The following is a 19,148-nucleotide window of genomic DNA, read 5'->3' as shown; positions in this document are numbered from 1 at the left end:
TCGCAACATTTTCACCACTGCTACTATCTTCGGTTGCAAAAGAAGATCCGGTTGCAAAAGAAGTTGGCTGTGCCACCATGCCATCATCAGCCGCTAACAAGCTATCCGTCCACTCCAAGATCTCGACCTCGATAGGTTGGTTGCTTGAAGGAACTGATGCTTGAGAAGATGGTGGTGTTGAGATCATGCTGTCAACCCCACTTCAGGGGTTCAGAGCGTCGACCTTGCAGCATGTATCCATCTTCTTTTGCAGTGTGCGACTGGATAATCATTCTTAACTTCTTTGTTCTCCTCCTTCGGATGAATTCTGCATAGTGCCATCTCTTGAAACTGCAAAATGGAGAGCGATGGTCACGTCAATTAGCGGTCGAAGATTCTACGTACCAAGGTTTGAAAGGAAAAAGATAATCAACTTTAAATCTGTTGGAGTAACAGATCATAATCAGATGTATTAAACAATCTAGTTAGCCAGAAGCCATGACGTAAGACTATAATGATATTAGATTCAGAAAAAGAAAATGAAAGAAAGGGAAACAAAAAAAAATAGAAAAATTGCATACCTTGCCATCAGGTGAGTGGAGGAGGTACTCGTGCATGATCCAGTTGTGGTGCAGTCTCTTCCTCTTGCTGTCTCTGAACTTGAAGACAAGGGAAGTCTTGTGCCCGATCAGCTCCAAGGATTCGTCAAAGATGAGCTGGTCCCGACCATTGCCATGCCAGAAGCCCTGCCCTGCGTTGCGGTTGGCCCTGCACCCACTGCCATTTGCACTTGCTTTGTGCCTGGGGGTGAAGTAGTACACCTCCTCCCCTATTCCGCGCATGAAATCCCCTGTAGATGGAGGGAGAAAATAATTAGAAACAGGGAGACAAGATTTACGACACTAGATTGTAACGGAAAGACAAAAGAACTGACGAAAAAAACAGGAACGGAAGACATGCTATAATTAAGAAAGTAACTCCACGATGCATGGTTGGAAGCAAGAGACAATGAGACAAAGGGAACCATCGGTTCACTTGTAATTCGGACAAGAGAACAGAGAAGAATGCGGGAATAAATTACAAGGATGCATGATCTAGAGTTTTAGTTGGGGTTCAAGAACTCGTTCTTGCTAGTGATGATCCTAAGAAAGGAAAATAAAAACAAGAACATGGGGAGGGAAACCTGAAGATAAGAGAAAAGAAGGGAGGAAAGAGGAGAAATCTTGCATGTAATTTGGACAAAAAAAAGGAGACGGGTGGGGGGGAAAGAAGAAGGATCCAGGGTTTTAATTAGGGTTTTATGCATATGATCAAGAACTCGTTTCTTGCTGGTGATACTAGCTAAAAAAGGAAAACAGGAACAGGAACAAACCAGATGAAGAAAGAAAGAAGAGGGATCATGCAATTTGGACCAAAAGAAGGAGAAGGACGTGTAGAAATTAAGAAGAAGGATCTAGGGTTTTAGGCAAAGCAATGTATCGATCAAGAACTCGATCGTTCTTGCTGGTGATACGTACTAGAGGAAACCGAAAGAAGGAAAAAGAAGAGAGAAAAGAGGTGGGATCACGTACTTGGGAGGTTCCACGGTTCTTGAGCATAAACATCGCACTCATGCATCAGCTTAGGTGGGAGTGGAGAGCCCTCCACGCGCTTCTGGAGGAAGCGGATGACTTCCACATCCGTTGGAAGAAACCTCATTCCATCCACCTCTCCGTCCATCGTCTCTTTTTCAGTATTCTGCTTCTTCTTCCTCTTCTCTTGGCCTTCTCTTCTTAGCGTTTCTCCTCCGAGAGCTATCACAGTCGTCAGAGATACACGATCGATCTCCGCTCCGGGATGCTATGGGTAAACCAAGAAGCTAGCCAACGATGCTTACGCAGCACGGTCAGGACTCGTGTGTTATAAAACAGAACCTAAGACCAACGGTAATAGATATTCCTTGGCTGTCACCGGGTGAAGCGCGCGGATCCTCTGCTGTGCGATGCGTGCCGCACAGCAGCGGATTGCCAAAGTAATTTGAATTATAATGGTGGGTTATCATGCATTACCAAAGAGTATTGCAACATATTGGGGTAAGGCATGATTGACTTACGTATACTAGCTAGGAAATTCTTGGCCTGAACACTAACCATATAAGTAACTTCCACGTACATAAAAGCTAGCATTCAACCCCCGCATTGTGGGGGTTTAATTGATATTAATAATAATGATATTTTCTTATATCATGAATGTTAGTAAATTCAAAAATCAAGAATGCTATAAGATATATCTGTAGAATACATTCTTGCAATGAAAGATCATTCATGTGGAGAAAGGTCAAGATAGGCAGTGGTAATCTCCCCAAACGTCCCTTGTTTTCTTCACGGCCTCTTCTTCTTCTCTTTTTTCCTGGGAACCACTGAGTCATCTAGGTGGCTGTTGTTCCATTCATTTTTTTAGTGGAAATAAGAAAAGTAAGGAACCACTTCTTGGTTCCCCCTCCCATGTAAACCAAATGAAAAGCATGATTAATGTTCCCTTCGCTAAAAGAGCTTAACCACTATAGACAAAGTGACTCATTAGTATTACTTACTTTCTTCCTAATCTAATATATAAACTATACCTGCAAAAGACACCATGGGTTTTATACATGATAGCCCATTTTGGTTGGTTTCATTACATTTCCTACCGCATGGCCATATAAGCGAAATTAAAATATTCAAACAAGATCTTAATCATTTGATCGACTCAGATTAAATAGTTTCTGTTCTATACCAGATAATATCAGACCCAAGCATAAAAGAAGAAACTTCACTTATGAAACAAATCAGCCTAACACCAGACCCTCAAATCATCCTCATATCCGTATAAGGAGGATAAAGATTAAAACACAAAGTTAGGTAGTCCACATAAGAGGATAGAAATGATACCCTTGCATCTCTAAGCTCGTCGAAATCCCCAGCACTCTGATATGCTATTCTTTTTAGTGCTCAACTTTCCACGATAATTGTTCTGATCAACAAAGAACAGATCCAACCATTTTGTTGCAACAGTGCATGTTTTCTTTTGTCATTTATGCCCGCATAATTACAGGCTTAACATCCTTTTACCAATCCTGTTTGCAAACATATCCCCAAATGTCAGGATTTGCAGTCAATCTTTCTTAACCCAGCTGGGAACTAGAAACAGCTGTACAAGAGATGCAAGGTTGGCATGTCGCCAGTATCTTTGAGGGGACTAGATCTCGATGCATGGGGTGAATGTTGGACTAGATGCAAGGTTGTATATGCAAGGAGCCTATACAAGTTTAGGTTGGGTGTGGTTTGAAAGCCTTACGAGATCAGGACGTAAACTATAGCTAGCAAGTGGCAACAAGGTTTTTTGGATGAGAAATATCAACCATGCTTGCTGAATGTTAAATTTTAGAAAGTCATAAAAAATATTATTTAATTCCAGATTTATGGTATTTAATCAGCTGCATCTGATATATGCATGATTTAATTAAAATTACACCCTCACCAAATGTTAGGTTTTGACGTCTCGAGATTCATCCCACATTGAGCCCACAGCGAGGTTCGCGGCGAAAAACGGAGTCCAACGAGACCAAGATCACCTGAATCGGAGCTCGGATGGAGAAGATACGAGCTTTCGAAGATGGCACGAAAATCGAGGCGGCGGAGGATCGCCGGCGACCGGCGGCGGTGCGCGGGACGCGCGACCCAGGCCCGCGCGGGGGGGCCCGCGGCCCAGGCGGGCGTGCGGCCCAGGCTGGCGCGCGGCCCAGGCGCGCGCGCGGCCCAGGCGCGCGCAGGCCCGCGCGCAGCGCGGGCCGGCCCAGGCCAGCGGGCCTGCTGGCCCATGCCCGGTCCACCGTGGACCGGGTGGTCCACGGCCCGGTCTGTGGACCGCGTGGGCGTTTCCCACGCGTTTCTCGCGGTCCACGGCCCTATTTCGTGGACCGGACGTCGAGGACGCTCCCGGTCTTGATCCGACGGTCAGGAGGATTTTTTGGCTATGTTTAGGATTCCTAATCACTCTCTAACCTATGTTTAAGGCTTTAAAAAGCCTGAGAACGAACAGAAGAGTTAAAGGGGCTCGGGTTTTCATCGTACAGCCGTACGAACCAGCGTGAAGAGAGAGAGGCGCGGGTGTGCTGTGAGAGAAGGAGCAGGAGGCTCCTGGACAGCGGTCGCCAGGCTCTTCAGGGGTTCAGGGGGGTCTCCAAAAGAGAGAGAGCTTTTATGAGGAAACTTTATGTGAGAGAGAATTGGGTGTACCAGGGTTGAGGGTGAGGTCTCCTCTTGTAAAATTTTCTTTTCATAGTGAAGTTTGCATGCCCCGTGGAGGCGAGCCCTTTTGTAGCTGATCCACGTATTTTGATTGTTTTTCCTTTTGTTTTGTTTCTTCTTTCTTCCTGCTGCATCGCGTGGTACTGAAAGGGTCTTGGGAGGTGGTGTCCTGGCCAGACATCCACCCAACAAGTGGTATCAGAGCAAGGCGGTACAAGGACGCAGATTGCAGTGGTGGTGAGCAAGACTGAAGATGGAGAAAACAGGAACAATCAGGATGGAGATCAACAAGTTTGATGGTAAGAGCAATTTCTCCTTGTGGCAGGCAAGGGTGAAGGACGTGCTCATCCAACAGGGGTTGATGAAGCTCTCTTGTGCGATGAGAAACCGACCACCATGGAGGTGCGGGATTGGAAACGGCTACAGATGCAGGCGGTGAGTACCATCCGCATGTACCTGGCGGATGAGGTGGTGATCCATGTGCTGAGCGAGACTTCCCCGACGGTGCTGTGGTCGAAGCTTGAGGAGTTGTACATGGCGAAATCTCTCACCAACACTCTTTTCCTCTGGAGGCAGTTTTACCAACTGCAGATGACTGAGGGACAGAGCGTGCAGGAGCATCTAAGCCACTTCCAGAAGATCCTCACCGACCTTCTCAGCGTTAGCGAGAATGTTGAGGAGAAGACCAGGGCGCTGGTTTTGCTGGCGTCGCTTCCTTCTTCGTACGAGTCCTTGGTGACTGCTCTTCTAGTGGGGAAGAGCACTATCAAGATGGACGAGGTCACCGCGGCGATACTCCAGAACGAGGTTCTCAGGAGGGAGAACCCAGCTTCGAGCTCAGGTGTCGATAGCTCAGCTTTGGTGGCTTCTGGAGGTGCAGGAGGCGGTAGACGGAGCGACAAGAGATCGCAACGAGGCGGTCTAAGTCCAGGAGGGACTTGAGCAAAACCAGGTGTTACCGGTGTGAGGAGTTGGGGCATCTAGCCAGAGATTGCCCTCAACTGAAAAATTGGACGGTGGCTGCTGTAGCGACGGCCGCAGTGATTCAGATGGAGATGTCCTGGAGATATCTGACGAGGTATCTACTTCTTCCCAGCAGTGGATATTAGATTCTGCATGCCCCTATCATGTGTGTTGCAGAGAGGAGCAGTTTGACTCCCTGGAGAACAGTGAGAGCACTGTATATCTGCCGAATGGATCGAGCTGTGCGATCAGAGGCATTGGGACGGTCAGCTGGAGGACACATGACGGTGCAGTGAGGAGATTGGGGGAGGTCCGATACATACCCGATTTCAGGCGGAATCTTATCTCACTTAGCAGACTGGATTCGAGAGGCTACAGGACGGTAGCTGGTGGAGGAATCCTGAGGGTGCTACGCGGCGATAGATTGTGCTGGAGGGGAAGAAGGGGAGCAGAGGACATTATTACCTGGCAGGGAGCCCAGTGCGAGGTGGAGCATCGGGAGCCAGGTGGAGCCCAGAGCGAGGTGGAGCTCCAGGAGGCGGATCGGGCACGAGACAGGAGACTCGGAGGACGAGAGGCGACGTCGCAAGGTAAGATTCCTATTGCCGCAGGATGATGCCCCGAGCAGGTCTCAGGTCAGGAGGAGCACAGCATACGACGGAGATGGATCGAGCAGCCTGGCTCGACTCCCATGTTTGCCCATCCATGATCAGCAGGCGATTGCCCCAGGGCATGGGGGCGAGGAGATCCAGAAGCTCTCGGAGTTTGGAGGTGGCCGAATATCGAGTCGAGGTGGAGATTGTTAGGTTTTGACGTCTCGAGATTTAGCCCACATTGAGCCCACAGCGAGGTTCGCGGCGAAAAATGGAGTCCAACGAGACCAAGATCACCTGAATCGGAGCTCGGATGGAGAAGATACGAGCTTTCGAAGATGGCACAAAAACCAAGGCGGCGGAGGATCGCCGGCGACCGGCGGCGGCGCCGGCGCGGCCGCAGGCAGCGGCGCGCGGGACGCGCGACCCAGGCCCACGCGGGGGGGCCCGCGGCCCAGGCGGGCGCGCGCCCAGGCTGGCGCGCGGCCCAAGCGCGCTCGGGCGCGCGGCCCGGGCACGTGCAGGCCCGCGCGCAGGCGCGGCCCAGGCCCGCGCGCGTGGGCCGGCCCAGGCCAGCGGGCCTGCTGGCCCATGCCCGGTCCACCGTGGACCGGGTGGTCCACGGCCCGGTCTGTGGACCGCGTGGGCGTTTCTCACGCGTTTCTCGCGGTCCACGGCCCTATTTCATGGACCGGAGCGCGATCTAAGGGTCGAGGACGCTCCCGGTCTTGATCCGACGGTCAGAAGGGTTTTTTGGCTATGTTTAGGATTCCTAATCACTCTCTAACCTATGTTTAAGGCTTTAAAAAGCCTGAGAACGAACAGAAGAGTTAAAGGGGCTCGGGTTTTCATCGTACAGCCGTACGAACCAGCGTGAAGAGAGAGAGAGGCGCGGGTGTGCTGTGAGAGAAGGAGCAGGAGGCTCCTGGACAGCGGTCGCCAGGCTCTTCAGGGGTTCAGGGGGGTCTCCAAAAGAGAGAGAGCTTTTGTGAGGGAAACTTTATGTGAGAGAGAATTGGGTGTACCAGGGTTGAGGGTGAGGTCTCCTCTTGTAAAATTTTCTTTTCATAGTGAAGTTTGCATGCCCTGTGGAGGCGAGCCTTTTGTGGCTGATCCACGTATTTTGATTGTTTTTCCTTTTTTTTGTTTCTTCTTTCTTCCTGCTGCATCGCGTGGTATTGAAAGGGTCTTGGAGGTGGTGTCCTGGCCAGACATCCACCCAACACCAAATTACCAAGAAAAAAGCTCAGAACCATTTATCTCATTAATTTGCCAAAAGAGTTTAAATACACTTGTCATCAACATCAACACAATGCAATATCTACAAAAGTACATGGGTGGTACCAAAATAAGCCTTAAAAATGTTTAAATACACTTTTCAACTCGATACAATTAATGCCTACCTTGGCACAAGAGGGGTAAACTAGAACAACTATATGAGTCCAAATGCAAAGGCATTCTCTCCCGCTTCCAAGATAGCTGCCCACTCTGAGACGCCGGTGATGGTGGGGTGGCTGATTGAAGATCCAGTTGCAAAAGAAGATGGCTGCATCTCCATGCCATCGTCTGCAGCTAACGAGCTCTCAATCCACACCAAGACGTCAGCCACACTAGGGCTTCCACTCTCTGATGACATAAGCTCCTCGGTGGGTTGGCTACTAGAAGGAACTGATATTGGAGAAGATGGTGGTGTTGAGATCAAGCTATCAGCCCACTTCAAGGTGTCAGAATCGATGAAGCAACCATCACCAGAAGTGGAAGAGATGGTGGGACGTGGAGCGTCATCTACAGGTCCAGGCAGCGGCACCAACTGAGATGCGATCTCCTGCTCATCCGGGTGGCGGTCACCATTGGAACTTCTTCACCACTGCTACCATCTCCAACCTCATAGTTCTGATCGAGAGCGTCGACCTCACAGCATGTATCCGTCTTCTCTTGCAGTCATGTGCGGCTGGATAATCATTCTTGGCTTCTTTGTTCTCCTCCTTCGGATGAATTCTGCATAGAGCCATCTCTTGAAACTGCAAAATGGAGAGCAATGGTTTCATCAATTAGCGGTCGAATATTCCACGTACCGAGGTTTGAAAGGAAAAAGATAATCAACTTTAAATCTGTCGGAGCAGCAGATAATCAGATGTACTAAACAATCTACTTAGCTAGAAGCCATGACGCAAGGCTGTAATGATATTAGATTCAGAAAAAGAAAATAAAAGAAAGGGAAAAAAAAAAAGAAAAATTACATACCTTGCCATCTGGTGAGTGGAGGAGGTACTCGTGCATGATCCAATTGGGGTGCAGTCTCTTCCTCTTGCTGTCTCTGAACTTGAAGACAAGGGAAGTCTTGTGCCCGATCAGCTCCAAGGATTCGTCAAAGATGAGCTGGTCCCGACCATTGCCATGCCAGAAGCCCTGCCCTGCGTTGCGGTTGGCCCTGCACCCACTGCCATTTGCACTTGCTTTGTGCCTGGGGGTGAAGTAGTACACCTCCTCCCCTATTCCGCGCATGAAATCCCCTGTAGATGAGGGAGAAAGGCGACACAACCATCAAATATTTTTCCTTTCTAAATAATTAGAAAACAGGAAACAAGATCTACGATATTAATTTATAACGGAAAGACAAAAGAACTGACGAAAAACAGGAACGGAAGACATGCTATAATTAAGAAAGTAACTCCACGATGCATGGTTGGAAGCAAGAGACGATGAGACAAAGTGAACCATCGGTTGACTTGTAATTCGGACAAGAGGACAGAGAAGAATGCGGGAATAAATTAGAAGGATGCATGATCTAGAGTTTTAGCTAGGGTTCAAGAACTCGTTCTTGCTCGTGATGATACTAAGAAAGGAAAATAAAAACAAGAACATGAAGAGGGAAACCTGAAGATAAGAAAAAAGAAGGGAGGAAAGAGGAGGGATCTTGCATGTAATTTGGACCAAAAGAAGGAGACGGGTGGGGAAGAAGAAGAAGGATCCAGGGTTTTAATTAGGGTTTTATGCATATGATCAAGAACTCGTTTCTTGCGGGTGATACTAGCTAAAAAAGGAAAACAAAAACAGGAACAAACCAGAAGAAGAAAAAAAGAAGAGAGAAGAGGGGAGGGATCATGCAATTTGGAAGGATGGGAAGAAATTAAGAAGAAGGATCTAGGGTTTTAGGCAACGCAATGTATCGATCAAGAACATGAGGGAAACCTGAAGATAAGAAAAAAGAAGGGAGGAAAGAGGAGGGATCTTGCATGTAATTTGGACAAAAAGAAGGAGACGGGAGGGGGGCAAAGAAGAAGGATCCAGGGTTTTAATTAGGGTTTTATGCATATGATCAAGAACTCGTTTCTTGCTAGTGATACTAGCTAAAAAAGGAAAACAGAAACAGGAACAAACCAGATGAAGAAAGAAAGAAGAGGGATCATGCAATTTGGACCAAAAGAAGGAGAAGGACGTGTAGAAATTAAGAAGAAGGATCTAGGGTTTTAGGCAAAGCAATGTATCGATCAAGAACTCGATCGTTCTTGCTGGTGATACGTACTAGAGGAAACCAGAAGAAAGAAAAAGAAGAGAGAAAAGAGGTGGGATCACGTACTTGGGAGGTTCCACGGTTCTTGAGCATAAACATCGCACTCATGCATCAGCTTAGGTGGGAGTGGAGAGCCCTCCGCGCGCTTCCGGAGGAAGCGGATGACTTCCACATCCGTTGGAAGAAACCTCATTCCATCCACCTCTCCGTCCATCGTCTCTTCTTCAGTATTCTGCTTCTTCTTCCTCTTCTCTTAGCCTTCTCTTCTTGGCGTTTCTCCTCCGAGAGCTATCACAGTCGTCAGAGATACACGATCGATCACCGCTCCGGGATGCTATGGGTAAACCAAGAAGCTAGCCAACGACGCTTACCCAACTCGTGTGTTATAAAACAGAACCTGAGACCAACGGTAATATTCCTTGGCTGTCACCGGGTGAATGGGCCAGCTGTCGTGATTTACCGATAATTATACTCAAGTAGAGGGTTCGGTTCACCGGACGGTTCGGTTCACGGAGATTTTTTATTCTCATATAATTATATGCCCTGAAATCCCATGGACGCAGGATCTGAGTCAAGGTCTTTTGTCCAACCAGGCCAAGAACTATGGTATAACTGTCTAACTTTCTGTGTCATTTGGGTAGATCAACCTGTCATGAATGTATTGCTTCTACGTGAAAGTAATTTGAATTATGATGTTGGGTTATCGTGCATTACCTAAGACTAATATTGCTCCTGTATTTGCATCCTGTTCCAATATTCCATGATATTATATGTCCATCTTCCGTCATTATATTTTATACTATATATATATATATATATATATATATATATATATATATATATATATATATATATATATATATATATATATATATATATATACATAACATCATACACCCATGACTCAAAGCTTCACCACTTGTTGCTTGGTTTGCTCTAAATGAATTAGAAATTACCCCTGCTTTCCTGCACCTACACGTGCCAAGCAGATGCCGGGACATTAATCTTGATAGCCATCAATTTCAGCTTGCCATTATCTACCAAATCTTTGAACTTGAATGAGTTTCACTCATGATGAACTTACCCTAAAAACAGAAGAGTCATATCTACTTAAATGTTGATATCCCAGAATAATCCTATGAATCTTAAGCTTCTCATTCCAGAGCATAGCTATGGAAACTAAAGGTTCTCAAAATTACCTAACCAAGTAATAATGATGTTAAGCATAATGTTACAATATTGGAGTTTGTGTCGTGCTGCTTTCTTATGCCAAATTTAGTATTCTTCTGTACTATCTCATGACGATCTTGGATGGTGTCTTAGATGCGTTAGATGTTGCTTTGAATGTATATTCCATATCAATGTTTTCTGATATTGAAGAAGTCTGGGTAAGTTCAAAGAATTTTAAACAATATAGTGTGCCAGCCACCATGCTATTTGATGATCCATTTTAAGCTCAGTTGGGACTAACGATCCTGCTTCCACTTAAAATCCTGAGCCTGAGATTCCACATCATTACAGGACCGAGGCTGCCTCGATATAGCAAAGGGTTCAGATTTCTGCTTCAGGCATTAGGAATACCGGGGAAGAATTAGATTCACATGGATGTAAGTGATAAAAAGTATTTCAGAGAAGCTAGTAGTGGCAACTCTTTTGAGTTGGGGAATAAAACTTGTAATGTTGCAATGTCATTGTTGATAAACAGGATCCCTTAAAAGTCCAAGCATCTTGCTTTCTTGGGTCATTGCAACACAATGGGGTAAGACATGATTGCTTTATATATACTAGGACATCTTTGGTCTGAACACTAAGTGGCTTCCATGTAAAAACTCAAATGGTCACCAAGGAATTAGGAAAAAAGATCATAAATCATTAGCAACTCTTTCGAACGATGAAGGATGAGATATGAACAAACCTCTTTGCTTGTCCAGACATCGAATACTCCTTTTTCTCCCTTTTTTTTTTTTTTTCAAAGGACCTTCATATTCAGCAGTTTCAGCATCTTCAGCTGAATAAATTTCACCAGATTCTCCAATCAGTTCTTTCCTCAAATTATCAAGAATATCATGAGCAACAAATGAATAGAAGGTGTCCCTTTTAATTGTAAGTATATCCAAGTATGCAGTAGCATGCTGCTCCTGATCATGCAACATATTTTTTGAAATGTGGAACTGAAACAGAAGACAACCATATTATCAACCACAACAGAACACTATGAGCTACTCTAGCATAAGTCACCAAAGCAGAAAAACTGTCACTCTTGCTAATAAAAAATAATACATTTGCAGTTCAGCATGTATATACATCCTAATATTCATGAAGATAAAATAATATAAGCAAACCCCCACCTCACAGCCAAGATTTCTATCTTGAAGTTCTTAGTGGTGACTTTTGCATCAAGTGTTCCTTCAAGAACTTCTACAATTATTTATACTTACTGTATGTTGCTAAACTGCTGGCTTCATTACAAATATGGAACATTTAACATTTGTATAAGTTCAACTAATTTGCATTATCAGCAGTGTGATAATATATTACGATCTCAATAAAACAATAAGACCACCACATTGTCACAAAACAATATGAACTAATTATTTATCAGTCTCATCCATGATTACCCTACCAGTAATATTAATAAAAATACATGTTAGGATTTGATATCTCAAGATTCAGTCCACATTGAGCCTACAGCGAGGTCCACGATGAAAAATGGAGTCCAATGAGTCTAAGATCATCTCAAACGGAGTCTGAATGGCCGAGATACGATCGATTGAAGTTGGCATGAAATTCGAAGCGGCGGAGGACCGCCGGCGGCCAATGGCAGACCGGCGGAGTGGTGGCGGCTCGGTCGCATGCTGCCTGGTGGCAGCACGCAGAGCACCGCCCAGGCTTGGGTGCACGTGTGCAGGGTGTGGCCCAAGCCTGGGTGCGGCCCAGGCCCATGCGCGCGCCCGCACGGGTTCAGTGGCCTGGTATCCCGATCCACGATGGACCGGGCGGTCCACGACCGAGCTCATGGACCGCGAGGGTGTTTCCCAAGCATTTCTTGTGGTCCATGCACCATGGACCGATAGTGGTTCCCCTGCGTTTCTCGCGGTCCATGGCTTATTCTATGAATCGGTGAGCGATAGGGTGGTCCTGAGTGCTGTCGGTCGAGATCTAAAGGTCTTGGGAGTTAGTGTCTGGCTAAACATCTACCCAACAAGTGATATCAGAGTGAGGTGGTACAAAGATGCAGATTGCAGCGGTAGTGAGCAAGACTGAAGATGGAGAAGACATGATCAATCAAGATAGAGATCAACAAGTTTGATGGAAAGAATAATTTCTCCTTGTGACAGGCAAGAGTGAAAGACGTGCTCATCCAGCAAGGGTTAATTGATGTTCTCTTATGCGAAGAGAAGCCGACCACCATGGAGGTACAGGATTGGAGACGGCTACAGATGCAGACGGTGAGTACCATCTGCATGTATCTAGCGGATGAGGTCGTGATCCATGTGCTTAGCGAGACTTTTCCGATGGTGCTGTGGTCGAAGCTCGAGGAGTTGTACATGATGAAATCTCTCACCAACACTCTTTTTCTCTGGAGGCAGTTCTATCAACTATGGATGGCTGAGGGACAGAGCATGCAGGAGCATCTCAGCCACTTCCAAAAGATCTTCACCGACCTCCTTAGTGTTGGCAAGAATGTTGAGGAGAAGATCAGGACACTGCTTTTACTAGTATCGCTTCCACTTTAGTATAAGTCCTTGGTGACTGCTCTTTTAGTGGAAAGAGCACCATCAAGATGGATGAGGTCACTGCAGTAATTCTCCAGAACGAGGTTCTCAGAGGGGAAAACCTAGCTTCGAGCTCAGGTGGCGGCAGCTTAGCTTTGGTGATTTTTGGAAAAGCAGGAGGCGGCAGACGGAGTGACAGGAGATCGTGACGAGGGCTATCCAAGTCCAGGATGAGAGACTTGAGCAAGATCAGATATTATCGATGTGATGAGTTATAGCATCTAGCCAGAGATTACCCTTAACTCAGAGATCGGATGATGGCTGCTGTAGCGACGGCCAGTAGCGATTTAGAGAGAGATGTCCTGAAGATATCTGATGAAGTATCTACTTCTTCCCAATAGTGGATCTTAGATTCTGCATGCATCTATCATGTATGTTGCAGAGAGGAGCAGTTTGACTCCCTGAAGAACAGTGAGGGCACTGTTTATCTACCGGATAGATCGAACTATGCGATCAGAGATATCAAGACGGTCAGCTGGAGGACACATGATGGTGCAGTGAGGAGATTGAGGGAGATCCGATATATATCCAATTTTAGGCAAAATTTTATCTCACTGAGTAGACTAGATTCGAGAGGCTATAGGACGATAGCTGGTAGAGAAATCTTGAAGGTGCTATGCAGTGATAGGATTGTTCTAGAGGAAAAAAAGAAGAAGAGAGGACATTACTACCTAACGGAGGGTCCAATGCGAGGTGGAGCTTCGGGAACCAGGAGGAGCCCAAAACGAAGTGGAGCTCTAGATGGAGGTGGATCAAGCACGAGACGCGAGACTCGGGAGGATGAAAGGTAATATCGCAAGGTGAGATTTTTATTATCGTAGGAGGACACCTTGAGCAGATCTCAGGTCATAAGGAGCACAGCATACGATGGAGATAGGATCGAGCGACCTGGCTTGACTCCCATGTTTGCTCATCCATGATCAGCAGGCAATTGTATCAGGGCATCAGGGTACGGAGATCCAGAAGCTCTCAGAGTTAGGAGGAGGCCGAATATCAAGTCGAGGTAGAGATTATTAAGATTTGACTCCTCAAGATTCAATCCATATTGAGCCCATAGCGAGGTCTACAATGAAAAATAGAGTCCAACGAGCCCAAAATCACCTCAAATGGAGTCCGAATGGTCGAAATACGATCGATTGAAGTTGGCACGAAATCTAGAGTGATGGAGGATCGCCGGCTGGCCTATGGAGCAGCAGCGGTGCGGCCGCGCACGGCAGCATGCGGCCCAGGCGCGGCAGCACGCAGCCTGAGGTCGATAGCATGCGGTTCGGCGGCAGGGCACGGCCCAGCGTGCAGAGCGTGGCCCAGGCTCGGGCGCACGTGCGCGGGGGACGGCCCAGGCCCAGGTGTGCATGCGGGTGCCGCCCAGGCCCACACGTGCACCTGTGCAGGTTTAGTGGCCTAATATCCTGGTCCACGTAGGATCGGGTGGTCCACGACCGAGCGCATAGACCGTAAGGACATTTTCCAGGCATTTCTCGCTATCCACCATGGACCGATAGTGGTTTCCCCTACATTTCTCGCAATCCATGGCTTATTCCGTGGACCGGTGCATGATCGGGTGGTCCTGGGTGCTGTTGGTCAAGATCTAAAGATCCTGGTAGGTAGTGTCCTAGCCAAACATCCATCTAACAATACAAATCAGTCTTTCCTACACTATAAGAGTAGTGAACCAAAGAACTGGTAAATAACGGCCTCGTACACCGTCAAACTCACCATACCAACACTCATCCACACTATATCCATGAAAACCACCTCCAACATGATCATGAATTCCGCCTCTACCCATGCACAGAAAGCATTGACGTACCACCTATACAGTATTGTTGGCTTCACTTTCCTTCCAATTTTCCATAAGCTTCCTTGATTCATAAAGCATGAGGTAGACTTCAACTGGTCTAGGAAACTTTGGAGCAGAACCCGAACTTTGGGTCGTCACTACTCTCCAGCTATGAAGCATCACGAATTACAAATTTGAGGGGCAATACTCAATAAGCACAAACAGTACAGCAAGGAATGTATGGCTTAAATCATATTGATTCTCATTGAAAAATAGATGGAAGCTAATTTAGAAACTAGCCTGTTCAAAACATGATTTTAATGAATTCTGTGCAAGGACATTCGATAACCTACAAGAACTAGCAGTTGTACACAATGCTTCAGAAAGTTGTCCAATTGCAAAGTTCCCACCCTTCTCAAGCATCTCTCATTTAGCGTCCCTAGCTTTCTTCGCCCTTGTGAAAGATGTCTAGCAGAGAAAAATGTAGCAGAGAAGGTCACTCGGTGGCCAGCCACCAGCACCATAAAGGGGCTGTACATATATCATATATAACTGCAGAATTAATTTGTTCTTAAACTGCATATGTCAGCTTGTAAAAGAAACCAATTGACAAAACTGCATCCAAGTACAATACATGAAAACATGGAGCTCTGCTTAGGCTAATTGAAGATCACTTACAATGAAAATGCTTAATCTCTTTGATGATTTTGAAAAAAGTCGCTAGATCTCTGTGCATCCAAGAAAAAAAAAGGGGAGGATCTACGTCAACTGACTCTTCACAATCCACCTGTTAAGACTGGCAATCAGAAACAAGGAGAGAACAAAATACATTTAGCGGCAATGTTTTTCTGCCATATGGAGATTCAAGCACTTCCATGATGTCATATCCTAAACTGGATAGCAAACCAAAAAGAAAGCATCAAATACATATAACGCTCGTAGTTAGTAGTAGTAACAAAAAGACCACCTTGATGCTAACAAACCACTCATTTAGCATTTTTGCAATCTCTTCAACCTCAAATGACTCCACCTCCATGACATGGCACCTATAATAATCAATCAATAAAAAAAAATCATCTCACATAACCAATCTACTAACAACCATACACCTAAAGTTCCTCGCTAATTTGAAATTAAATAAAGAAAAAAAACTTACAATAAGGCAGGTCAGCAAACAAGTGACATATTCTAGCCGTAGTATCAATTCAACCATCATGGAAGAAGAATACAAGAGAGATTTTCCACCGATGTTTCAAGGAATCAAGTCAATGAATCAGCAAACACTGATTTTCTACTGAATAGATACATGTCTATGCCTGAGACCTGTAACATATTTTATTTGTCAGCATGTGGTTTTCTCAGACGCGTGAAATTGCTTGAAAATGGAAAAATAAATGTAAAGACTAAATACACACACCAATGGCATGTCCCATATCTAACTACACAACACCCCTGCCACATCTGAACCGAGTAGACCAATAAGTCGACAAGCATCCAGAGAATAAAACCAAAGAAAGAATGTTTTTGTGATGATCCAGACCCAACCCACGGTTCATATGGATTAGAGGACACTACAGCACAAGCCCGATTAAGCTAATCACGGGTTGATCATGATTGTTATGAAAAGATTTAGGATTCATGAAAATATATTTGAATTAATGAATTAGGATTCTTAGTGTGGCAAGGATGTCAAGACTTAAACGAAAGAATATGTGATGATCCGTGAGGACATGTTTAGTCCCATATTGACTAGGCACTGGATAAATGTTGGCTACTTATATAGGGCCAAAGAATTTAAATATTACTTTCTAGCTGGCCCTTTTAGGTAAGGTCTTGACTCGTAACAAATGATATCAAAGATGATCCGATCTGCGATCCATACGGGCTAAGGGCCAGTGCAACATTCTATCACTGATCCGTTACAATACTTAGAATAAATCTATTACAAATCCATCACAAAATTTTATCATTGATTTGTCACAAATCCATCACAATATTTAAAATAAATCCATCACAAATCCATGACAACTTTTCATTATAAATTCGTGATGCATTTGTGATGGATCTTTTATGTCTGATATATCCATCACAAATTTATCACTGAAAGTAATAAAAAATCTATATTTCTTTTCTATCACAAATCCATCATAAATTTATGATGGATTTTTTATATCAGATATATCCGTCACAAAGCATTACCAAAGTAATCAAAAATTTGTATCTTTTTTTATCATAAATTTGTGATGGATAATTTGTGTCAAATATATCCATCACAAATCCACCATTGAAAGCAATCAAAAACTTGTATCTTTTTTCCATCATAAATTTGTGATAGATTTATGATAGATTTTGTTGTGACGGAAGTATCCATTACAAATCCATCAATGAAGGTCCAACAAAATTATTTTGCTTTTTCCTCATAGATCCATTACAAATCCATCATAATTTGTGATAGAAATTTTCTATCATAAATTTTCCATCACTAATGCCATTTTTTCTTGTGGTGAAGATTGGAAAGTGTTATCCCCGTAGAAATAAATTTTTCATATTTCATGGGAAAGAAATTTTTGGCTTTCTCACAAAAAAGGAGTTAGGATTTTTTTTTCCAAAAGTAACCTTAAAGCCATAAGTAGACTAGGATAAGATATTTTTTTATTATGGATATAATAGGTATTTTATATAGTTTTTTCAAAAAGTAGATGCTCAACCAAATATAAATCACTTTGAAATATGCCACTTTTCCATGCTAACCAAGCATGCCAAAATTATTTTTCTAAACATCATATTTTCAAAAATCAACTTGCTGAGAAAAACATTCCAATGAGAAAATTTCTTCTAAACCAAATAGAACTATGAGCTTTGTTTGATAAGGAAACCCAAAAGTTTACTCTTTCTGATCATGGAAAATACTAGACGAAGCCCCGTAGACTCGTTATATAAAGGATCCATCCTCTTCTATCAAAGGTACCTCCATCACATCTCCAGGGTACCTATCTTGGGGTATGGGTTTTTTTTCTTTCCAAATTATTACTGATGATAGAAATCTTTGATTTTTTTTTTCTTGTTTTGTTTTATTCTATTGTATTTCATTATACATGTATATGGGATTCTAGAGCTCAAGATCTAATGAATAAAAATATAAGCCATCAATTATTGATTACTAATTTTCATAAATGGGATGTGCCAAAGCTATAGGAGATTCTCACTTCAAATGTAATCCAATAGATTATTTGCGAGAACCGGTCCAAGTAGACCCAATTTGGAGTGAACTCGGCAAGGCCTACCAACTTCACCGTAATATTTCAAAAAAAAGGAGATTTCGATCGGAACAAGGAAACCTTGTCCCCTACCCAATCTCGTGTCGTGGATGAGGATAAGGCCGCGAGAGTGGCCTTATGGGTGTCGTACGCTGGTGAGCAATGATCGAAGGCCATTTGGATTGGTTACACCGGTGAAGTCCGGATTTATCCAAGAATAATCAAGCTTTTCCTCTTCATAATCTCTTCTTCTTAAACCCCTCCTCCCTTGGTTGATTCCACCACCAAAGCCTTTCCCACCTCCCTCTTCCTTCTTCCTCATCTTTGGGGGCCACCATGCTGCCTTGGCGAGCATCGCCACCACCCCTAAACCTAATTTTTCTCCTCCAAAACCATCAATGCCTTATTTTTTTCTTTGCTCCAGAGACTACCATCATCACCGCCAGAAACCGCCTACTCGGTTGAGCCATGCCATCGCCACCATCTCCAGTAAGCCTCCTCTCTTCCCTTTCCTTTCTCTTTGGCTTGAGTGTCGCAGCCATGACAGCAAGGGGCCGCAACTCCTTATTTTTTCTTGGACCTTGCCTCTAATCGCCGTCACACCACCATCGGTGCCATTGACCTGATCCCCTCCTCCCCTCTGCCCTCCCTCTTATTAAAACTCCTGTTCGACTTGGGAATAAAGAAAGAAAGAGAGAGAATGAATGAATGAATGAAAAATAAGGAAAGAAAGAGAGAGAGGAGCACAAAGAATAGAAGATAGAGAAAGAGAGGGAGGGAGAGAGAGAACCTAACCAAGATCCAATCCGAAGGGGCTAGGCCCCTGATTGGACTTAAATGAAGTAGGGTCCAGTCAAAAAAAATTCAATTGCCCTAGACCGAGCTCCTTCCCATTTTGGTCAAGTCAAATCAAAGAGATCCGACCTTGATTACTCTTTTCTTTGTACCTCTACTGATTGACCAGATCAAAGTCTAATTTTCTGTTGATCGATGAAATAGATCTGATTGAGAGTTTTGA

The 19,148-nt window shown here is 44.6% G+C and overlaps 1 protein-coding gene across 1 annotated transcript; it reads right to left on the bottom strand.

The window, feature by feature from the left end:
- Window positions 1-414: 414 nt before the first annotated feature.
- LOC140857963 (NAC transcription factor 47-like) lies at window positions 415-1,698 on the bottom strand. The gene is made up of 3 exons (XM_073257375.1): window positions 1,551-1,698; window positions 561-829; window positions 415-420 (listed from the first exon to the last, which is right to left on the bottom strand). The coding sequence occupies exons 1-3, from the start codon at window positions 1,696-1,698 to the stop codon at window positions 415-417; spliced, it is 423 nt and encodes a 140-aa protein (XP_073113476.1).
- Window positions 1,699-19,148: the final 17,450 nt, after the last annotated feature.

This window comes from Elaeis guineensis, chromosome 5 (assembly GCF_000442705.2).
Source record: "Elaeis guineensis isolate ETL-2024a chromosome 5, EG11, whole genome shotgun sequence".
In the NCBI taxonomy this organism is placed as follows: Eukaryota; Viridiplantae; Streptophyta; class Magnoliopsida; order Arecales; family Arecaceae; genus Elaeis; species Elaeis guineensis.
Note: the sequence above shows the minus strand (reverse complement) of the source record. Positions and strands in the feature narration are given on the sequence as shown.

Excerpts from the sequence above, each read along its gene's own strand:
- LOC140857963 (XM_073257375.1), bottom strand. The coding sequence starts at position 1,698 with ATGGACGGAGAGGTGGATGGAATGAGGTTTCTTCCAACGGATGTGGAA. Across the intron at positions 830-1,550 it reads AGAACCGTGGAACCTCCCAA|GGGATTTCATGCGCGGAATA; the intron begins GTACGTGATCCC and ends CTCCATCTACAG.